This window comes from Crotalus tigris, unplaced genomic scaffold (genome assembly GCF_016545835.1).
Source record: "Crotalus tigris isolate CLP2741 ecotype Arizona unplaced genomic scaffold, ASM1654583v1 scf7180000019642.961951, whole genome shotgun sequence".
In the NCBI taxonomy this organism is placed as follows: Eukaryota; Metazoa; Chordata; class Lepidosauria; order Squamata; family Viperidae; genus Crotalus; species Crotalus tigris.
In genome coordinates, this window is record NW_024097636.1 from 238,985 (window position 1) to 262,995 (window position 24,011).

Sequence of the window (24,011 nt, forward strand, 5' to 3'; positions counted from 1 at the left end):
ATGCCAATCAATGCTAGCCCGGCTTGATATATATTATTATATTGTAGGGAACTGTAGGGAAGGTAGAAAAGCGATTTTGCGCTACAAATCGAAATTCGGAATCCTCCGAGCATTCTTCTCTCCCGCTGACCAGCGGAAAGCCAATTGGTTCGCTGAAGCCAACATGCAAATAAGCCAATGGATCATGGGCCACTGAGGAGGCTCGAGGAGATTTTGACTGTGATTCATTGGTCGCTGTTCCCGTGGCGAGATGGCGCGTGCCACCCTCCTGATCTGTCGAGCGCTATGCCGCTTCCTTGACCGGTTGCTACAGTGACAGAAAGGCTGACGTATCCCTGGCTGGGCGCGGCGAACGCTAGCTATTGGCTCCACGATCTGCCGATGGCTTCAGCTCTGTGGAGAGCCGGGTGTCCTTGTGTAGCGGGGAGGGCGGCCGCTTCAGTCTGCGGCAAATAAGCGAGGAGGAAGGGAGGCTATCCACTTGCCAGCTTCAACTCACCATCCCAGCCGTTTTCTAAGAGAGAGGTACTGGTTGTTTCGTTGGCTCAAAAGTGTTATCTTTGGCCTGGTTATCTTGTAGCGCATTGGTTTATGGGCGAGGTCACCATATTTTTGGGGATGAGGAGAGCCGTTCCAATCAGGCGCGCTACGGCCAGACTTGCGCGACTGGAGGGGACTTTCTAGGCTGGGTCGGTCAAGGAGCCTCTCTCTCCCTGCCTCAAGAAAGGCGCTCAGGATCTCGGAGTCAACTGCCTCCCCCTTCTTCGTTGAGCGAAGTGGGGTTGTCCGTGGAACTATGGTAGGCTAGGGAGGAACGGGGGGTGATTTCTCGGGTAGTCGGGCCGTTCATTCATCGCTCACGGCTCTGGGCGTGCCTCGTCCCCAGGCCCTGCCTTGGGCGTCACGATAAGAAAGTTCTGGGGTGGTCGGAACGGTGTGTCCCAGGTGGACACCCCGCCCCGTGCGGTTCTCCCACGGATCTCCGCCTTGGAGAGATGCACATCGTGGCCTCCTTGAGACTGTTCCATCCATGACGGCCTGTTCCGGCTTTTTACATGGCCCCCAAAGAGTGCTTTTCTTAACCACAGTTTTTTGGACAACAAGAAGCAGTATTTGTCCTAGATTTATTTTCTCGGCCTAAGACGAAATTGATTTATCAAGTCAAAATAGGAATAGAAAAAAAAAGAGCATACCGGAAATGCCAATTAAATTTTGTGATTTAATAGCACTGGGCGGTTCGCAAAAAATGGTCATTAGATGGCAGATTGTTTTAAAGCACCAACATTGTTAATATATAGCAAAGATGCTTTATGGATATGGCTGATAGTACAGAGTAGCCATGCTAACGTTTTCTTTTTGTAAATGTCTTGTGGTTTTTACCTCCACTTTTTAACATCTAAAATACCTTGTTCTGGCTGTGAAGTTTGTTAGATTTTTTTTTGAACTGCATTGCAGCAAATGGCCCACAGACCCTGAAAAATAACACCTGGTTATTGTTTGGATGGTAGGCACCAGAGAATGCTAGAGCTGTAGGCTAGACTGAGAAATTTTTTAAAAAAAATGAAAGAAAACAGTGGGAAATTACTTCCATATTTTTGTGTAATTAATAGATGTTTAGCTCAGCTTGAGAATATTTTAACCATTTTCAGATTAAATTACATCCTAGTGTAATTATATAAATTAATAAAGTAAATAAATCCAATATAATCCTAACTCAGAACAGGTTAATTTTAGTTCAAGTCCACGGTTTATTTGAGGCTAAACTCTCACCTCCATTTTTACCAAACTTCTTATTGTATTTGTTGGCTAATTGTTCTAACATTTACACTGGATCCCTTCAATAAATATACATTAAAAAAGAAACACTTTTCTAGGTTTACAGCCTTTTTCACTCTGTCCCTAAACCATATTTTTCTTGTTATTGGCAGAAATATTGTAGGTAGGGAGTAGGTAAGCTACAGTCTTCACTGTAGTACATTGTAATGATACTAACCTCATTTGTATCATCTGATTTTTGGGGGGGGGGGGAGGAGAGAAGATGCTGTATATTTTGCAGCATAGGAAAGGCCCTAGAATAATCAACTGATACTTCCTGGCTCATGCATTTTTTCATCTGATTACAATAGTATGATTAAAGTCCCTGGTGCCACAGATTCACAATATATGCAATGGTTACATTTTCTTCCACTAGGAATAAGAATCTTTTAGTCTGATTCTGTTAGTACTTGAATGTTGTTGGGCTGTGCATTGTATGTTTATTAGATTTGTGTTCTGCACATTTCATCTTTGGGCAACTTACAAACATTGTATGCAATATATCAAACATTGATGATGGCGTCCTGTGGTTTCAGTATTTTCATTATATGTACATGTTGTGCACTCATGCTTAGTGTTATGGATAAAGTATACCTGCTATGCTGCCTCATATAGTTCTGTGAGAAAACTATCCAGGTCCCTGGCAGGCCATATTTGGCAGTCTTTGCATGAATGCTGATCTCTAAGATGTCACGCAGACATAAAGCAAATTAGCAAATGAGAGGACATTTGAATAACTGGAGGTTTAATTTAACTTGACAAGATCTGGGGTAGTACTGTAAAGTGTCTGTGTGATGTTGCAGATAGAGTGAAATGTATGATTCCTAATTCAAGAAGGCATGATATGATAGTATTCCTTTTAAAGGAAATACTCTGGTTCTAAGGTTAAAAGTCGTGTATGAAACATAAAATATGATTCAAGTTCCATTTACCAATGATTCAGATGTACTACCAGTCAATTGTAGGGGGCAGGTGGATTCCATTTGATTTAACTGAAAGTTGTGTAGAGTTTATGAAGAACTAAATTGTGGAATATAGGCTGTAGTAATTTTTGTTCTTGCTGCCTGTTATCATATGTTATCCTTTTAATATTGATTAGTTATCAGCCAAACTTGTGTGGAGCATAAATTTAGATTGTTACCTAAACATATAATAAGAAATATTTTTTATTTGGATTTAGTCCTAGATTTGTGCAAATACTTTTGAAAATGCTGTCAGGACTTTTCCGAATGCATGGCCTTTTTGTGGCCTCTCACCCATGGGAAGTTATTGTGGGAACTATAACTCTTACCATCTGTATGATGTCTATGAAGATGTTCACTGGTAATGATAAGATCTGTGGATGGAATTATGAATGCCCTAAATTTGAAGAGGTAAAAACTTAAAAATTATTTTAAAAAATACTTTGTTATTTTACTATATTATCCTTGAAGCAAATCAGATTTGAATGAAATTTAAAATTGGGAAATCTCAGACTATAGACAAGATTGGGAAGTCAAGGAAATACCTCATATAGTGTCAATGTGACTAATTAAAGTCAAGCTTGAAAGAAGAGAATAATATTTACTTTAATATTAGCAATTGACGAAAAGAAATGTCACTAATTTTTGGAGATATGTGTCTATGAAAAGGTTAGTATTTTAATAAAATTATAATTATAAGGAAGTTTATATTTCTGAAATGTTATATGTGTGAAACATTGAGAAAGTATTTAACAGATTTCAAAAAATGTAGTGTTTTTTTCATTTTGAGAATAAACAAAATGTTTTCCTTTCACAGGATGTTTTGAGCAGTGATATCATAATATTGACAATCACACGATGTATAGCAATCCTTTATATATACTTCCAGTTTCAAAATTTGAAGCAACTTGGCTCAAAATATATTTTGGGTAAGATACTTTTATTTTTAAGATGGTAATCAGAGCAAAACAAGCATGTGTATGAAACAGGTTTGACTATACCCTAATCAAATTGGGTATAACATATACAAAGGGGTTTTAGATTTGTGTCCTAAACATACTGTAAAACAAAAAATTGGTGTTGTTGGAATTCATAGCATATTTTATACATTTGTGGATTGAGAGATATTATGTTTTGCATTGATGCTCATTCTGAATCTGTCTTGAAATTATGAAAATCTTTGATAAACCTGGGGTTAATATATTTTACATAGGCTATTTAAGGCGAAAGATTCTGAAATAACTGGGGTGAAGGAGGACACGTTCTTTTTAAGAACTATTGGTCTTGTGAAGAAGCAAAAACTAAGCTTTTGAATTTTGCCATGTAGACAAGTTCTAATTTGTCCATTGCTCGGAACTGTAGAATTAATTGAAAATGATACTGATATAATTATATATATGACCTACTATAATCAGTCATCTGCAGATGGTAGAAGAATGTTATGGACAGATTTCATGGGCTGGTAACACTCTTTGATAAATTGAAGAAAAATATTACAGTAACAAAATGCTCTGCATATTAAAATATTTCAGGATAACTGTATAACAGTATATATAAACAAAACTGTGTAACAGGATCATGGTACTATTTTATCTGGATAAACTTGCTTCAGAGTAAAGATTTAGATTAATGTATGAAGAGAAGTACTGCTCTGTATACTGCTTATTACATAGATTACATATATTTTGCAGGTATTGCTGGTCTGTTCACAATCTTCTCAAGCTTTGTATTCAGTACAGTGGTGATTCATTTCCTTGATAAAGAATTGACAGGCTTGAAGTACGTATTAATTATATCTATGAAAATTTGCTTCAGCTTAATAAGAAAAAAAACTTCCTGACAGTGAGGACAATCAACCAGTGGAACAGCTTACCCCAGATTTTTAAGAAAAGACTAGACAATCACCTGTCCGAGATGATGTAGGTTCTCCTGCTTGAGCAGAGAGCTGGACTAGAAGACCCCCACGGTCTCTTCCAGCTCTATTCTATTCTAAGAGCAGTCTAATTTTGAAACTTGGCATCAGAATAATCTCATTTCATATCATTAAAGGATAATTGCATGTGTAAAGCTATACCTAATAGACTCATGCACTGCTTCTAATATGACTTCCCCTATTTACACAATAACATAATTTGAAAGAGATGATGCACAACATTGTGTATTTCTTCGCTTTTAAATGGTCAAAAGTTAAATCCACAAAATCCTATTGAAAGCTATGCACAAATTCAAATTCAGTGAACATTGAAAGCAATTTTTCCATTTTTCCAAACAGGTAGGAAGGTTCCCTTGGTGACCCCTGTGTTTTTGTTGTTATTGTTTATAATTTATGCTATTTGGCCTTACCTGTGACTTCTCTGAATATTAGTTTGTTTTGCAATAAATTATTTAGCGATCTTATTGAAGTATTTATCAAGATGTATGTACAGTTTTTACATGTTTATGTAATATGTAAATTAACAATATGCTTTTTATGCCTTTCAGTGAAGCGCTGCCATTCTTCTTGCTTCTGATTGACCTCTCCAGAGCTAGTGCATTAGCTAAATTTGCACTCAGTTCCAACTCACAGGTCAGCCAAATTCTCAGCTTCCTTGAGGAAAGTATTTACAATATCTTATGTCATACTTAGAATCCTTTAACAATTAAAGTAAAAATAAAATTCCTATATAATTGCCTAGATTAATTGGAGTATATTTTGTTTAAGAGATTGTTTAATGTTTAAGAGATTTATGACTTCTGCAAAAGAAGCTTACTTGAGATGCTACCTTGATGTTTAGAAAAATACAAACAAGGTGTAGATTTATCTCAGTATGGCTGCTAAATAGAGATGTATACAATAGTAATCAAAGAAAATGCCAGTTTTGCTTGTGTTGAAATTTTTTTGTAATTTTAGCATGATAAATAGATCAACGTAATAATATTGCAGAATGTATAATGATGGTGAGAGTGGGGCACAAAAGAAAAGAAACAATGCAAAAATTCCCTTAGTTTTTCACAAACTGGTTTTGATCTGCCCACAACTTTATAGCTCAGACTAATACAGGTAGTCCTTAACTTATATCTGTTTGTTTAGTGACCGTACAAAGTTACAACGGTATTGAAAAAAGTGACCGTTTTTCACACAACTACTGCAGCATCCCCATGGTCACATGATCAGAATTTGAACACTTGGCAAATGATTCATATTTATGACAGTTGCAGTGTCCCGGGATCGTGTGATCACCTTTTGTAACCCTCTGACAAGCAAAGTCAATGGGGAAGCCAGATTCGCTTAATAACAGTGTTACTAATTTAACAACTGCAGTGATTCACTTAACAAATGTGGCAAGAAAGATCATAAAATGGGGCAAAACTCATTTAACAAATGTCTTGCTTAGCAACAGAAAATTGAGCTCAATTGTGATTGTAAGTTGAGGACTACCTATAGTCATTATGCTATAAATGCTAAAATAGTAGAAATTTGGATATAGTCAAAGTGAATAATAAACATTAATTTAATATTTGAAAGATCAAATTAATAAAATATATATTTAAAAGCCTCAAAAGTAAGTAATCATATTATGTCATGTCATTAGGTAATCATGTCATGCCATATTGTGTCATGTCATTAGGTAATCAGATATGATAATATATTAAAATGGTCATGGGAAGATTGAAAAAAGTTGAACAGATTATTTGAAACAATATCATTGTAAAAGATAATGAAAGAAATCAGCATCTGGAGAACATTTTAACATTTTAAAATGAATTGACAAGTATTAATGACTGTTTTGATATTTTATTCTTTAAAAAAATTCTTACTGGGCTATTGAAATAATCACAGTGGTTGAGGACACAGTTTTACATACATATTATGAAATCAGTAATGGAGATTTTATTCTGCAAAGTAAAATAAGATAAATGGTCATAAGAATCATAATTGCTCCATATTTATGGAATGTCTACCTAAGCAATGTATCAAAGTATCAAAGTATCAGTATCAAAGATAGAATAAAATTTACAATCTTTGAAATTTTAAAAATATGTTTTAATGCACCCAGTTTTACTCTGTAAATGTGTTTGTCCATATTATTTACATTTTTATAGCCTTTCTACTTTATGCCAAATGTGAATAGTAACAGTATCTCTTCCTATAGGCAAGTTTTGGATACAGTAGTATTTGTTATCCAATTTAGTAACATTTTAAATTTGGAAAGAATACTTGGGTATGGTCTCAGGTTGTTTTAATATCTACAAGACTATCTTTACTATTGAGAGCATATAATTGCATTATATATAAAAGTACCCAGGATAATGGAAAGAATACTTATATAATACGTTGAACATAAAACCATTATTTTGCATAACCTGTTCAATATTGTCAGTTGGAGGTGAATAAGCATCGTTTTTCCAGTTTTGTGTTAGCTGAGTTACACTTTTAATGTATTACATGTAGGATGAAGTAAGAGAGAATATTTCGCGCGGAATGGCAATCCTGGGCCCTACATTTACACTTGATGCCCTTGTTGAGTGTCTTGTAATTGGTGTTGGCACAATGTCTGGTAAGCTGAGAATTTTTAGGAATGCAGAATTTTAATTTTTAAAGTTAAAAATATTTGCACAATAAATCTGTATTCAATTGTATTTTTCCCCACTGGAGACATTATGCTTAGTAAATCAGGCCATAGTTTGGGTAGGGCATGTCCCTCTTTGGGTTCTATAAGATCTTTTTTTTTTCTTCAGAAAGAGTTTTAAAATTCTATTCCTGTCTTATGTAGATAATGAAGAAGTTAACTTTTTGTGCTCTCTTGCCATATCGATGACATACAGTTCCTTTTTACGACCACAATTGAGCCTCAAATTTCCATTGCTAAGGTAGACCGTTGTTAAGAGAGTTTTGCCCCATTTTACGACCTTTCTTTCCACAGTTGTTACGTGAATCAGTGTAGTTGTTAAATTAGTAACACTGTTAAGTGAATCCAGTTTCCCCATTGATTTTGCTTGTCAGAAGATCACAATATGTGATCATATGACCCTGGGACACTGTAAGTGTCACAAATATATGCCAGTTGCGGACTGTCTGAATTTTGGTCACATGATCACAGGGATGCTGTAATGGTCCTAAGTGTGAAAAATGGTCATCAATCATTTTTTTTCTGCCATTGTAACTTTGAACAGTTACTAAATGAAAGCCAAGGACTACCGTATCTGTATTTTGCCCTTACTAAACAAATTCCTGGCTTTCTGTAATAGTTTACACAATCACAAGGAAAACAATTAAAATTTTAAGGAGAACTAAGCTTGCTTGAGTTCTGTGTGTATATCAACGTATTATAGCTAAATAAAAGTTTAACAGTGACACAATTTATGTCTATTACATATTTTGTAATACGGCTATTTACTGAAGTATGCATGGTAATATTGAAGGAATCAGAATTTAATTAGTAGATATTAGAAGTATTCATTCAACATAGAAAATCTTTCTTGTACAACACATTAATTTTAAATTGTTTTGAAAGCTTTGTTTAAATGTTAACTGTACCTACATAATAAGGCTCATGTTAATTTTTCATGGAATACAGATTTTATGAAAAATGAAAAAGAGCCAAATTATCTTCTGTGCATTTTTGCCTGTTTTTATGAGGCAAGTCACCATTTGCAAGTCTGAATTTATGAGTTCTAGCATCTTTTCTTGGATTCTGAGGTCTTTATGTGACTAGAAGGGCCCTCTCTATCTTTATCTTACTGTGAATTACATGCAACTGTTCTGAGGTTCCCCAATTTTGTTCATATTGGAGCAGACTCCAGATAATGTTTTTCATGGTAACATGAATCTGATTTTAATTATTTGATGATCTTTTTAACAGGAGTAAGACAGCTTGAAATCATGTGTTGTTTTGGCTGTATGTCTGTTCTTGCCAACTATTTTGTCTTCATGACCTTCTTTCCAGCCTGTGTGTCACTGGTATTAGAGGTAAGAGAGCAGTAGCAGTATAATAATCTTTTCAACATATATAAATTAGTGGGGTTCAAAACAAATGAAAAATTGCAATGTAGAATGGACGGATAATGCAAACCTAGTGAGATACTGTAATATACATTTAATATGACAGTGGTGGCGAACCTATGGCATGCGTGCCAGAGGGGGCACTCAGAACCTTCCCTGTGGGCACGTGTGCCGCCACTGCCAGCAGCTTGCACAGGTCCATTAGGCTGCTGCTGCTGCCCAGAGCAGCAGCCTCACCCAGCACAAAGGGGGCGAAGTGGCCAGCTAGCAAGTTCGAGTAGAGGTGGTAGAGCACGCCCACGCCCAGCAAAGACTAACCTGAGCAGGGAAAGCCGGATCCCCATCGGTGCCATGGCCCCCCAGTCCCAGCTAGGATTGCGTGTCTTCCCCCTCCCAATCTATGCTGGGCTTCTTTCCCACCGCCCCACCCACCAGAAATGCCCTGGATCTCCCCCAACCCTGCCTGGCCCCCACATGCGTCTCCTCCATGAGCAACATCACGGTGGCCATGCCTACCCCAGCCACGCCCACCCAGTCTGCTGTGACAACTACAGCTATGCCTACCCAGTGGGCCACACCCTCATGCCGCCCCTGAAGGCACCACAATGCTGATGCTGCCCTGACACTTTGCAATAAATAAGTGGGTTTTGGGTTGCAGTTTGAGTACTTGGTCTCTAAAAGGTTCACCATCACTGTAATATGAGATTAAGAAAACCCATTATTCATGAAATCATGGCTCTCATAAATGAAAACAAGCGCTCCCTTATTTCCAGAATAGAAGGAGAAATTAGCAAAAAGTGTTCTCATGTGGACCTATTAATTAGTAATATAGAGACAAAATGAAAGGAAAAAAAATAAGGACATCTCAAAATAATTCTATAATATGTATAATATTATAGAATTGTAATGTATAATATGTAATTCCATTAGATGCAGGAATCTTCCTTTTGAATTATGCATATAGTTTACTTTTCTATAATCACAAAGAATCATATTTTGCAAAAGCATTCCTGTCAAAATTTTATGAAATCAGAAACTTTACTTATGTTTAAGAGAATAGGTAGATACCGTATATGCCGGTGTACAAAGCGACCCGGCGTATAAGACGACCCCCGTCTTTATCACCGAGCCGCATTCCTAGAACGTCGTCTTATACGCCGGAAACTACCAGTATTTCCGGCGTATAAGACAACTCGGCGTATAAGACGACCCCCGTCTTTGGCACCGATTTTAGCGCTCGCGGAAGTCGCCTTATACGCCGGCATATACGGTAAATGTGAAGCTTTACATATTGATAACTTTAATTTAGTATTTAAGAATAAAAAGGGGGAATGAGTATAACTATATTGCACTGTTTCTTTTACTGTTGATCATTTTAGAAATGTTTTGGTTCCAAGATACTTTAAGAAGCAGAATCTTCTAGAAAGGTTTTCTGAGTAATTTAAGTTAGTAAATGCTGTACATAGAAGCATTACTTTTCACTTGTTCAGTTTCTAGAGAGTTTTGTGATTCTGAAAGATTTCATATTGGGATCTTTCCCGTGATGTCTATTAGAGTTAGGTTAATTGTATACAAATGCAGTGAACTCAATATTTTGCATAACTCCTGCCTTATTGTCAATATATGTTGATGGTGAAATATTAAAATAATATCTCTGGGCATTTGTAAATTTAGCTGGCTTTATTATTATAATTTAATATTGCAGTTGTTAGATTTACTTATATTTAACATAGTTTATATTGAGAAAATTATATGCTTCAGGAGAAAATTAAAATCAACAATATATAAATTCTGCTTGACCTTTTTCCATTTACTAGTTGATTTTTTATAAGTTATATATACCGTATTTTCTGGCGTATAAGACGACTTTCTAAAGCATGCAAATTGTCTCCAAAGTCGTGGGTCGTCTTATACACCGAGTCGTCTTATACGCTGGAAAATACGGTATTTAATGTTCAGAATGCAAACTATTTATAGTTAAAGTTCCCTTATTATCTTGCAGTTTAGTAAAAAGGAAAATATTAGTTTCTTCAGAGAAACAATTTAAAAAAAACATGGCACAGAAAAGGAGGATGAAGGAAAAGCCCAACAACCAGTTTTTCGTGTTTTGAAATTCTTAAATTGAACATGGGTTGCTCATAATTCTGACATTCTTATCCTGGTGATCAAGTTCTGTTCACAGGTTGTAGTGCTGCTATGAATAATTATTAATCTTACACAATGGTGCCTATGACTTTTGCTCTATATGAATATGTGAGGAGAATAATACTTCTGTTTCTGAATTTGTATGATTGTATAGCTTTTGTAGTATTTCACATTCATAAAACAGTTGTGCAAAATATTAATATATAAATTGACATTCAATATGTTATTCAACTATTGAAATGGTAGTATGAAACCTTATTCTTATGGATGACATAAATAAAAAAAATGTACCAAATAACTTTTTCTGTTCTTCCTCAGCTTTCACGGGAGAGTCGTGAAGGCCATCCGATATGGCAGCTTAGTCACTTTGCACGTGTTCTGGAAGAAGAAGAAAACAAACCAAATCCTGTAACACAGAGGGTTAAAATGATTATGGTTAGTGTTTGTTTTCTTAGATCCTATAATTGTGAGATAAACTGAATATTTTAAATCCTTTAAAGAAGGTGAATTTTGACAATATACGCAAAGGTAAAAACAAACAAAAGAGTATGTAGGTTACCTTTTAATAAGTAAAGCTTTTATAGGAACGATAATATATCCAATAAAAGTATTGTGCAATTATTTTAATGATATATTTAATGCTTAAGTACTGATCACTGATTGAGTTATACTCCTAGTTGAGCGGATCAGTTTAACCATTCACTTTTTAAATTTAAGTCTCTAGGTTTGGTTCTTGTTCATGCTCACAGTCGCTGGATAGCAGAACCCTCTGCTCAGAACAGCACAACAGAAATAGCTATGGGCCTGGATGAAAATGCTCCAAAGCGAATAGAGCCGAATGTTTCTTTGTGGCAATTTTATCTCTCTAGGTATGTTTCATCATAACATTTTTATCATTGTGATTAGCACTGGCATCTGCTTCACCATGGTTAAGATTTATTGTGGAAGGACTGACAGAATGTGCTCTGTGGAAAGCTTTAGGAATCTTTGACCTATTACCAGTATCTTAAATGTGATGATAATAACAGGGCATTAATCTTTCCCAGGCCAGTATAAATAATTATCCTCAGTTCTAATTGGCCAAATTACTGACACCAGGGTTGAAAGATCACTGATCTGCAAAGTTCTTACTTCAGCCTATGGAGTTATGCATCTTTTCCTACTTCAGCCCACAGAAGAGTACCTTTGTCCGTGGAAAACTAGCATTTTTCTATGGATAAGAGAAGTCTTTCAGGAGAAAAACTGCAGGGAAAACTTCCTTTAAGAGTCTCAAGAACCAATAAATATGCATCAGGAGTGTGGAATACTTTCAGATTTATATTTATTCTACTTATGTATATGCTGACTAGATGGCTTTAGTCATTCACTGTAGCAATAGCATGGTAATATTCCACATGGTCTTATAACTTTTCCAGAATAATAACACTGGGAAATACAATTCCTTCCCATATTAATAATACTGGCTGAGTGAGAAGATCTTGAATATTAATTACATTATTTCCTCTGTAACATAACAGGAATAATTATTGAAGTATAAAACTGAGCCTTCCTTCTGATGGTTGTTTTCTGTAATTTAGGTATTAACTGGTCTTGCATGATCTCTTAATTTACCAGAATTGCAATAGTCCACTAATATGTCTACAGTTAGGAGAAAGAGTATATGCTTAGAATAATTAATATTTAATTAATCCAAACTAAGTAATTTTGAGCATGTAATCAATAATGGTAGAAATCTTCTAGGTCAAAAATGATTAATTATATTGCAGGCAATCCTCCCTTACCAGGCTTATAATTGGGGCCAACAACTCCATTGCTAAGGGAAACAGCCACTTAGTGAAACGTTATGTGACAGTGATGGCATCATGTGACAGTGTTTAGGACATCACTTCCCATTGTTAAGGGAATTGCCATGGGTTGTTAAGTGAGACCTTATGTGATAGTGACTTGCAATTTTATTGCTCAATTCTCCATTGACTCTGCTGATTGGAAGTCAATTGCAGAGCATCTAGATGTCAGTCATGTGGTTGTGGGGACAATACAGTGGCTGTAAATGCCAGGTCTGGTCATAAATTTACTTTTTTAGCACCACTGTATCTTTGAGTGGTTGCTAAACAGGACAATTGTTAGTGATCCCCACCTGTAGTTTCACTTAGGTACATGATGCTTTGCAAGAAAAGGTTCCACTCAGCATCTTTCTATACATCGTTATGAAGAACACTATATAGGCATGTTCATGAAGTTACTAAGAGGTGAATTTGACAGAGGTTTTACTTTAAAAGAGGGAAGATGTCTTGAGGCAGTTCCAGGCATAAAAATAACCAAATTGCAATAATTGTCATTCAATAATTTCTGTAGGAATTCCATCAGTTAACATGTGTTAGAAAATCGTGGCAGGGTAGAGAGGAGGAAAGGGAATAGAGTTAGACAAATATTTAAAGATGTTTTCTTTCATCCTTTTTAGAATGGCCAGTATGGACATTGAACAAACAATTACACTTGGCTTAGCTCTTCTACTTGCTGTCAAATACATCTTTTTTGAACAAACAGAGATGGAATCCACACTTTCATTGAAGAATCCAATAATATCTCCAATAATGATTCAGAAAAAAGTTCCTGAAAATTGCTGCAGAAAACAGTCTATTCCTTTAAAAAATACTCCCAGTTTAAGAAAAATGGGTAATACTCAAGTTGCCAAAGATGGAAAAGGTAATCTTTTGTTGATATGTTTGTTTGCTTTTTTTTTTTAAAGTTCATACTGAAGCCTGAAACATAAAACCTTTGATAAATTCCTCAGATTTCAATGTTGACTTTTATGCAGATGAGACTGTAAAGCCTCTCCAGTCAGAATCGCCTGCCAAGGCCACATTTGTGGTTGGTAATAGTTCTGCTGAAGCATCCTATATCAATAGCAGAAAAGAGTCTGGAATAGAATTGCCTAAAGAGATGCGGTCAGTTGAAGAATGTCTTTGTATACTTCAGAATGCCAAGGTAAAAAAAAAAAAAAAGCAAATGAAGACATATAAAGTAGTTTATTAATATATTGGTACTTGTTATTTTGGCAATATATTATATTGGCAACTTCTTTCTTTTGTATCTTATATTGTTTTACAGTAAATCTTAAACTAGATTGACATGTAAACATTCTATCCAATCAAAGGAAATGTACATTTTGCAAGATGCACACGTGTGATAAAGTATTTTATTAACGGTATTCAATCATTTTGACATAGCTTTCGATCATCACACCCTCTCTTTCATAGCTTTTCAATACATTACACCCTGTATTTGTTCTATCGTGTGAGTTGCTTCAGGCAAAGAGGAAGAATTGTAAAAGTTATATCACAATCAAATATTTTTCTTTCCTCAGATGGGTGCTAAATTCCTCTCTGATTCAGAAGTCATTAGTTTAGTCAATGCAAAGCATATTCCTGCTTATAAACTGGAAGCTTTGATGGAAACTCAGGAACGTGGTGTATCCATTCGTAGGCAAATGTTATCTCAGAAGCTTCCCGAGCCTTCATCATTACAGTATCTTCCTTACAAGAATTATAATTATTCTTTGGTGAGTAGAAAGATAGGCAAATATATCTTATATAAATTGAAACATACATAAAGATATTCAGTATTTTAAACTTTTTCATCTGGAGTTGCACCTAGCTTGATTGTCTGTGGTTATGATGATTCAGGGTACAGCACAAAGGCAATGCAGACAGCTGGCAATGTAAACAGTTCTTTAATGGTTGCAAATTTCCTCAAAAGCTTCCACATTTGCTAGCAAGCCTCCAACCCAAATTCACACACTCACCTTCCAGCCTACTTTGGCTGAAGGCAGTTTCAGTATAGCCTAATTATTATAAGAATGTCCTCAAGGCCATAAAGATAACAAACCAAACAAAACATCAACTTAATGAGTCCGCTTGAATCTCAGCTTGCCTGCAGAGTTTGCAAAGAGAAAAGTCAAAATGCAGTCTGAGGTCGTAATTCACATGGTCAGCCAGTTCGGTGATCAAGGTGTCCAGGTTTTCCAAAGGCACAGAACAAGAGTAACAATACACACTTTCCAAAGATTCAAAGTTTATTCCCGACAAAGTCCCCATCCCACAGCGGCTCCTTATATCTCAATCCTCAGGTGTGCCTTGTGGGGTGGGGCGGGATGCTCTCCTCCCGAGCAAGTGAGCCTGCCTGCGTTGTTCCCTCCTCCTCTCCACTCTCCTAGCTCTAGGATCAGGTGGGGGTGGGCCTTGCTCCTCGCCTGAACTGTGTCTCCCCTGTTCCAAACCTGAAGGACCCTGGCCTGCCTCAGCCTGCTCCTCCCCACAGTCCTCTGAGGCTACAAACACCACTCCCTGGGCCTCGACAGGGGTCCTATTCCGGCTCCATTTCCTCCTCTGATTCAGGCTCAGAGAAGGCATGACAGTGGTACATGGGGTTTGCAGTTGAACAGAAAGCTAGATAGTTAATATTGAACATTCTACAGCAAACATGTCAAACTCGCAACATCACATGACATCGCGCAACGTATCGGAGCTTTTTCGCCATTGCCGGCAATGGGGTGGGCGCAGTTCCGGTATGATGAAACCGGCCCACAGGCCAGCAGTTTGACGCCCCTGTTCTACAGTATGTTTTGTCAGCAATGATAATGCCATTTCAAGTTTATTGTTGCTTCAGTAGTCCTTGCAAACATAAATGAATGCTTCTCTTTTGAGTGTTTCTTTCAAGATAATGGTAATGTATTTCACATCTTGATCTCAATTTCTAATTAGGCCATGCTATGAGATTTAAGAAAATTTGACAAGGAAACATTGTTTAAAGAAGATTTTGCTGAATTCTATTGTATTTAGAATCTTAGAGACAGTTGCACAGTGCCTATAACTTTTGACATATAAAAGTTGTATAAATAAAATGGCACATTTGTTTAATTCTTCTACATGCACTAGATATTCTAAACCCCAAATACCTATACCTGTCATATATTTAATATTTCCTAATATAGCAAACTAAATTAATATTTAGTTGACTTTTTTTAAAGGTGATGGGTGCTTGCTGTGAAAATGTGATTGGATACATGCCAATTCCTGTGGGTGTGGCTGGCCCACTTCTTTTGGACAAGAAAGAATTTCAGGTTCCAATGGCAACAACTGAAGGATGCCTGGTGGCAAGCACAAACAGGGGATGCAGAGCAATATGTGTAAGTAAAGATGATGTAAGCAGGGCTATTAAGGTTACAGTGGGTGGAATCCAGCTTTCCTTGTCCATGGGCATCTTCATGCAGAATGTGTTCCAGGGGTTTGGGAGAACTTAAAAGTGAAGAGTTGGGTGACCATGGAGAAGTGAAAAGGAGAGGAAGTCTTTTGTTCTATGAGACAAAGTCTAGTATCACAATACTGAATATAACCATGTGTAACTCTAAAAAGTGTTTTTGTTCTTGATCATATGCATCTGCTAGTGACTCATCCTGTTATCATTTTTATATCTCAGCTTGCTGGAGGTGCTAGTAGCCGTATTCTAGCAGATGGAATGACACGAGGACCTGTAGTAAGACTACCTACAGCGTGCCAGTCTGCAGAAGTGAAGGCCTGGCTTGAAACACCAGAAGGATTTAAGATAATAAAAGATGCATTTGATAGCACTAGCAGGTTAGCATTTTATATAATCTAGAAGGAGGGGGGGTTATGCATTTTATATAAAAATCTGAAAAAAGTGCATCAAAAAGAATGTGAGACAATATGTTAATCAAATATCTTCTCTATAGATTTGCTCGTTTGCAACGGCTTCACATTGGTTTGGCTGGCCGCAACCTTTATATTCGCTTCCAGTCTAAAACAGGTGATGCAATGGGTATGAACATGATTTCAAAAGTAAGTTCTAGATTTTAATGAATGCATTTAAGTAAATTTTGCTTTGAGAATACTATAATTGTAATAGTGTAATTTTAGCCAATTTGGTGTAGTGGTTAAAGTAATGGGCTAAAAACCAAGAGACTGTGAGTTCTAGTTCTGCTTTAGGCATGAAAGCTGTCTGGGTGATTTGTCCTATCACTCTCAGCCCAACCTACCTCATTGGGCTGTTGTGGGGAAAACAGTAGAGGGAAGGTGCGTTGAATATGTTTGGCACTTTGAGTTATTTGTAAAAATGATAAAGGCAGGATAAAAATCAATCAAACAAACAAATAAATCATTATACAAATTACCTGACAGAAAAAGGTAAGTATCTAGAATTCTCTTTCCCTGTCTCCTATGTATTATTCCAGCAAGAAAATATTACAATGAAATCTCAATGTAACAGATTCCTATGTAGCATATTCTGGATATAGAGACAACATTTTTATTGGGTATCCTACCAAAATAACAGACAAAGTGATTGCATCCAAAGGAGTCCAGATGGATCATTTAAAATAATGTGAGATGTATTTTATTCCATGGTGTTTTCATAAAACTTTAATTAAAAAAATTATTATTAAAAACTATTCTTTCCTGTGAAGTGGGTTGCCTATATTGCACAAGTCTGGTTTTGTGCTACCTTATCAGATTCAGTGACTGGATTCACATATTGGTGGAACTTGTAATTTGGGAAACATTCCAACACAAATGTAACCTTGGGAATACGAGAGAGTGGTGAGGGGGTTATCTATGCCAATTCCATACTTGTTCACATGTACAAAATGTTGAACTGCCAAAAATCATAGAAACACAAAATTGATTACTAAAAATGACATATACAGATATATATACCGTATTTTCCGGCGTATTAAGACGACTTTCTAAAGCGCGGAAATCAGCACCGAAATCGGAGGTCATCTTATACGCCGAGTCATCTTATACGCCGGAAATTATGATAGTTTCTGGTGGATAAGACGACTTTCTAGGCATGGAAATGGCGCCGAAGTCGGGGGTCACGTTATATGCCGGGTCGCCTTATACACCGAAAAATACGGTATCAACCATGGATATATGAATGCAAATAATGAATCTTCAGTAATGAAATCCACCTGCACAGGTAGTCCTTGCTTATCAATGGTAATTGGGAACAGGAACTCCGAAGCAGTCATAAGGCACAATGTTGCGTGATGATGCCAACTTATAGCAATAATTCCAACAGTCCCAATTGTCATTTTTAGGCAAATCCTGCATGGTTGCAAAGACCTGTGGTTACCAATTGCAACCTCCTGCCTACTTCTCCATTGATTTCGTTTATTAGAAGCTGGCAATGAACATCACAAATGGCGATCATATGACCACGAGATCTTGTGATATTGTAATTGCAAGCTGGTTGCAAGCCCCTTTAGCTGACAAGTTTCTTTCTGGACTCAGTTCAGGATAGGACTGGACTTTTTCCTATAATGTTTTGCTTTTTATCCAAAGAATAGGTAGCCCTCCACATAAAACTCACTCTAATCAATCCCTTGCTGCCAGTAGTAAACCATGGATTCTACCCATAACCAGACAAATCTTAACTAAGAGCCTTGGTCATCAACAGCCACTAATGGGAGTGGCTTCCTCACAACTCCACTTCTAATTCTTCACTAACAGGAGTAAAAATGTTACTTCCTTGTCTAATGCTACATAATGTCAAGTTACATGAAGTACTTGAAATTACAGTTCCCACTGCTTATACTTAATTAAGTTCCTTCATGAAGAAGTCAGCCAGCATTAAACAGATGGTCTAATGTTTTTGTTTCTCTGTCTCTTGTTCTCTAAATTCTTCCAAACAGGGTACTGAGAAAGCACTTACAAGGCTGCAAGAAGAATTTCCTGACCTCCACATTGTAGCGATTAGTGGTAATTATTGTACAGATAAAAAACCAGCTGCCATAAATTGGATAGAAGGGAGAGGGAAATCTGTGGTCTGTGAAGCAGTTATTCCACAAAAAGTTGTTAAAGAAGTGAGTATACGCTATGTGAGTCACATTGTTTTAGTGAAACATGAAAATTGTTATATTGAATTACTTTCAGTTCATCCTTGACTTATCTGTGTCCTTCCCAGTTCCAAAGTCATTTATTTATTTATACATACATGCATTGTTTGTCTGCTGCCCTTCTGAAAATTTTGGGCAACTAACAATGAATTTCTGCTTAAAATAAAAAGCACCCCTTTCAAAAGCAATAAGCCTATCTGTAATATAAATAAATTTGTCAACCTCAAAATGATAAAAGAACATATATAAAATTAGGCCTCTCCCAAATTCCAACCTTCTTTCAGTCCTGGCCTTCTTCAGTAGATGGAACAACCAGATCTTAAGTGCTCCTCTGAAATCCAGAAAGGAAGGATTGGACCACACCTTGTTGCGGAAGGAATTCCAAAGTATGAGAGCAGCAACTGCCTATTTCTGCAATCTTGGGTAGATAGAGCCTGGAAACAGATGAAATTACTAAACAGGCAGATTAATACAAGAGATAACATAACCTGGTTTGGAGCCACTTAAAGCCTTAAAGATGACAAGCAGCACCTTGAATTGCCACTGGAAACTGTCTGCTGTGCTCCCCAAATTGTAAACTACCTCTGAATGGGAGAGTGCATCTTCGCTCAGAATCAAAGATAGTGTGTCTCTATATTAATTTGGTCTACAAACTCATTTTCTGTTGGGATTTGTTCTGAATATTCTCATCCTATCCAGACTTTGAAAGCGCTTCTACTATATTACCTATTGGTCCAGATCTGAGATGAACACCAGCATATTAATGGCATCAGACTTTGTATGGGTGACTGACTTAGCCTCATGGTTTCATGTAGATGTCATTAGAAAATGGGACACCACCAAGTAGACATTTCTAGGAAAACCTCTCCTCCCACCAACACAAACTGGAATAATCATCTCGGGAAGAATGAGAACCACTATAAAATGTTGCCTCCCACTCCAGTTCTATAGACGTGGTCCAAAATAATAAAATGGTTGATGTTGTCTGGATTCCTGAGTGTATCTATTAACAATTGCATTTGAAAAGATTTTCTTTCTGAACATAGACTTCCTTCTTGACCAGAATTTTGCTGGATTTTTTTTTTCTAGATACTGAAGTCAACCACAGAAGCTATGATTGACGTCAACATCAACAAGAACTTGGTTGGCTCTGCCATGGCTGGCAGCATAGGTGGCTGTAATGCTCATGCAGCTAACATTGTCACTGCCATGTACATAGCATGCGGACAGGTATATCCCTTTACTTAACTGTGTGTGATGAATTACACATTTAAAAACCTTTAAATGCTAATATAAACTCATTTTTGTATTGATTTCAGGATGCAGCCCAGAATATCACCAGTTCAAACTGTATTACATTAATGGAATCTACTGGGCCTACCAAAGAAGATCTTTATATCAGTTGCACAATGCCGTCAATAGAAATTGGTACTGTAGGTGGAGGAACCAACCTGTTACCTCAGCAAGCTTGTTTGCAGGTATGAAAACTGGACGGTATCTGAAATTTATATAGTTTGAACTACCACTTTCTATTTTGGGAAGGGAATCATTTTTGGCTGATCTTTCATTTTTGTGGAAATCAGCTGAGGACTGGGTTCAGTGATTGATAGGACCAACAATCAAAATAAGAATTCTCTGACCATGAGCATAATTTGACCCCAAAAAGTATTTCAGTGTTACTCCTTCTACTTTTACTCTACCAATCACTGAACCATATGTAAGTACAGGTAGTCCTCTATTAAATGACAACTCTTTCAGCAACTCTTGAAAGTTATAAGGATGCTGAATGAGTGGTGGTTTCTAATGATCCTTGAAGCTCAAGCTATTTCAGCAGCCCTTCAACTGGCTTGCACTTAAAATGGTTGCAGCATCCTGTGGTCATGTGATTCTCATTTGCAAGCTTCCCTTCTGGCTTCCTACAAGTAAAATCAACAGGGAAGCTGGCAGGGAAAGTCACAAGCTAATCAAGTAAGTTTCCCCCATCCTCTAACCCTCTCTGATCACTCACACACACTCTCTCCACTTTCCCCAACCTGGCAACAGCTATTCCGAGCCCCTCCACACTCGTATCATACATCCCCCACCACTCAGATACCCTCTCTCATCTGCAGCTACTTTCCTGTCTTCCAGCCTGTTTGAGAGCCACCTGGGACTAGCAACTGCCTGCCAACATCCCCACAGACTTTGGTTGTTGGAAGCTGGCGGGAAGTTGCAAGGAGGTGCTTGCTTAACAATCCAGATCCTTACTTAAATATGGCACTCGGGATTTCAGGGATTAGCATTGCTAAGTGATGTGGTCACATGTTGTCACACTTTATGGCCTCATTGTTTAGCGATAGAAATAATTGCTGTCATAAGTTGAGGACTACTTGTACAGCTTGTTACTATATAAAGGGCCAGGGACTTTGAATTTAACATATTCCAGCTTGATTATTGTTTGTATTCTTTTTTAATACAGATGCTGGGTGTGCAAGGAGCAAGTGCAGAGAACCCTGGAGAAAATGCCCGTCAGCTTGCTAAAATTGTATGTGCTGCAGTAATGGCAGGAGAACTCTCTCTAATGGCTGCCTTAGCTGAAGGGCACTTGGTTAAAAGCCACATGATCCACAATAGGTAAGAAGGAAAGAGCCACAATCTCAGGGTCGTATCCTATTGCCCATCAAAATATAATGTAAAATTTTTGCAATTCTGAATTGGTGTACCTTTTGTTTTGAAAGGTCAAAAATAAATTTGCAAGATCTTCAAGGAACAGGTACCAAGAAAGCTGTTTGAAAACAAATAGAAGCTTGAAGCAACTTTGGCACATTGAAAAATGAAAAGAAGTGACAGATCTGTGAACCTCCAAAGGAAGATAAATATTCAAACAGTGAATTGTTGGAAAGAATCTTAGGAGAATCATTGAGTGTGTAGTTTGCATCCAGTTTCCTTTTTTCCTTTGTCTGCCATAAATGGATGCTTATCTATGAAAAATGTGGGTTTTATTTTTTTACATGGGCTCTAGTTTGTTCTGAGTCATGCATTTTACAAAATGGGCTCCAAATAGTCTACGCAAGCTTTCTAAGAGTGTCAGACTGTTATTTTTTGGAGTTATAATATTCTCATTGGCATACTAAGAGGAAATACAAGTTGCATAACTTTTTTGTTGTTTTTTTAGACCAATCTGTACGGTTGCTTTGCAATGTTCATCATCATGGTTTTGAGCCTAAGTTGGTATGTTATGCAAATAAATCCATCAGAGTAGAACAAATTACTGTTCCTCCAGGGCAAGAAAATAGCCAAGATCATCCCTCCACAAAGTCAGATAACAAATGAGAGACTAACTGTGGCTTTTGGCATTTTGATTGCAGTTACCCACATCTGATCTAAGTATGATTTGGGCACTGAGCTAAATCAATTGAGCCACATTTACATTTAGGACCCACTTCTGGAGTGCTTCAGTTTATGTTACTCAATATCACAATTTTGAAAACAGAAAATAGGCTTTGCTATAAAGCAGGTGTACCTAGTAGAGGCTGTATTTCCAGGTTTAAACTCATCAAGTTAAAAATCTCAGGTGTTTTGGTCAGATGGATGGTCTTGCATCAGCTGACAGCAAGAAGCCTGGCCTCCTGGGCGTAGCCTGTAGAGCTAGGTGGTAGTTGGTCAACAGTACTGATGCTCCTTGATCGTTCTCATTTTTGATCAATTTTAGTGGGCTCTTTTAAGAGAGAGAATATCCCAGTGATATCCCACTTGGTAACCTTTAATTAGGATAGTTTAATGGAAATGGTTTTTAGCAAGCAGGTAAAACACGTTTACACTAGTTCTCAATCATAGTTTGTGGTTTGACTTCCTTGCAGAAATAGGTGTGTTGTTAAATAAAAGTTAATCACTGATATCCGTACTGATTTTTTATTTAAATATTTCCATTCCTGATGAAACTTTAATTTATTTGGGGGCAAGTTCCAGATTTTATGTTTATTTGTTAAGAACTACTAACTCTGTGGTTTATGGAAATGATGAAAGACAAGTTGTAATGCAGAAAAGGTAACCTGTGAATCAGTGAAATACATCACAGTGCTATGAAGGAGAACCAGCCAGAGGAGGAAGAGCAAGGGGTACCGATGCATTCCTCAGCTACTGCTGGATGCAATGAAGACTCGCTCTTCCACACTAGCTAGAACAACTGAAGGGTTTGATTCTAAAACTTTTCATTTTGTGCAAACTCAGTATAAACTACTCCTTTCGGGGTTTACTAGCTAAAATCTAATTTGTATTAGGATCACAATTCTAATGCAACTCAACACCTCTTACTTGCTTGATATGTGCTGTGGCTACTTGTAAATAGCATTATGAATGTCCATCTCCCTACAGTATTGTCCAGGTAACTTTTTTTTCTTATTTATGCAAAGTTTGAACTTAATTGTTTTATTACTGGACTAGCAATAAATGGTTTATTCAGTGTCAGTTTTGGTGAATGTAACTGATACTTTGTCCTTCAAAAAGAAAACATTTTGTACTATTATAAAATTGTGTACATTTGATACACATCTTTTTCAGTTTCAGTAAAACAGTGCAAAAGCAACTTTGATTTGGCTTGTTTTTTAATGTATAATGATCATACACCGCAGTTTCCCCAGATTTTAAACCACAAACCAACTATAATATAGTATAATTAATGGTATGAACCAAACACCATTAAGGTTTGAATCAGTATTGTGCAAAGTTGGAAAACTAGAATAAGTATGATGTGTGTCCAGCAGTATCTATGTACTTGAATTGCTTTCCTATTCATATTGTTCTACTCTCCATTTTCTGTTAAGAAGGTATTTAATCCAATTTTTAAGACTGCTGCTGCAGCATTGTATATTTAGGTACAGCAGAAGAAGATTAACAGATATTCCACTGGAGCCAAAAGATGCATATACCTCTTGGCCCGAGTCACCCCAAGGCATCCGGTTAAGGCATCCGGCTAGAAATCAGAGAATTGTAGTTCTAGGACAAGGGTGTCAAACTGCCAGCCCGCAGGCAGGATGCATCACAAGGAAACTGTGCTCACCCCATTGCCAGCAATGGGGAAAACGTTCCGATACATCGCGCAACGTCATGTGACGTCGCGAGTTTACATGTCTGTTCTAGGAACAACAGCAGAGTAACTGGGCTAAGTCACTCTATCTCATCTGAATTCACCTTCAAGGATGGTGTTGTGGGG

At 37.1% G+C, this 24,011-nt stretch overlaps 1 protein-coding gene across 3 annotated transcripts; it reads left to right on the forward strand.

The window, feature by feature from the left end:
• The first annotated feature begins 367 nt into the window (after positions 1-367).
• HMGCR (3-hydroxy-3-methylglutaryl-CoA reductase) lies at positions 368-23,384 on the forward strand. Of its 3 annotated transcripts, none has more exons than XM_039363985.1 (20): positions 368-525; positions 2,996-3,188; positions 3,595-3,706; positions 4,469-4,556; positions 5,259-5,343; positions 7,210-7,315; positions 8,621-8,727; positions 11,224-11,340; positions 11,623-11,774; positions 13,367-13,611; positions 13,700-13,893; positions 14,273-14,467; positions 15,935-16,093; positions 16,384-16,541; positions 16,658-16,763; positions 18,617-18,787; positions 19,910-20,050; positions 20,140-20,298; positions 21,279-21,433; positions 21,538-23,384. In XM_039363985.1, the coding sequence occupies exons 2-20, from the start codon at positions 3,024-3,026 to the stop codon at positions 21,590-21,592; spliced, it is 2,670 nt and encodes an 889-aa protein (XP_039219919.1). In that variant the 5' UTR covers positions 368-525; positions 2,996-3,023; the 3' UTR covers positions 21,593-23,384. The 3 variants fall into 3 exon arrangements, with proteins under 3 accessions (XP_039219919.1, XP_039219918.1, XP_039219920.1); XM_039363984.1 differs by lacking the exon at positions 368-525 and adding an exon at positions 643-799; XM_039363986.1 differs by lacking the exon at positions 368-525 and adding an exon at positions 643-799 and having other exon boundaries at positions 13,724-13,893.
• The last annotated feature ends 627 nt before the right edge of the window (positions 23,385-24,011 follow it).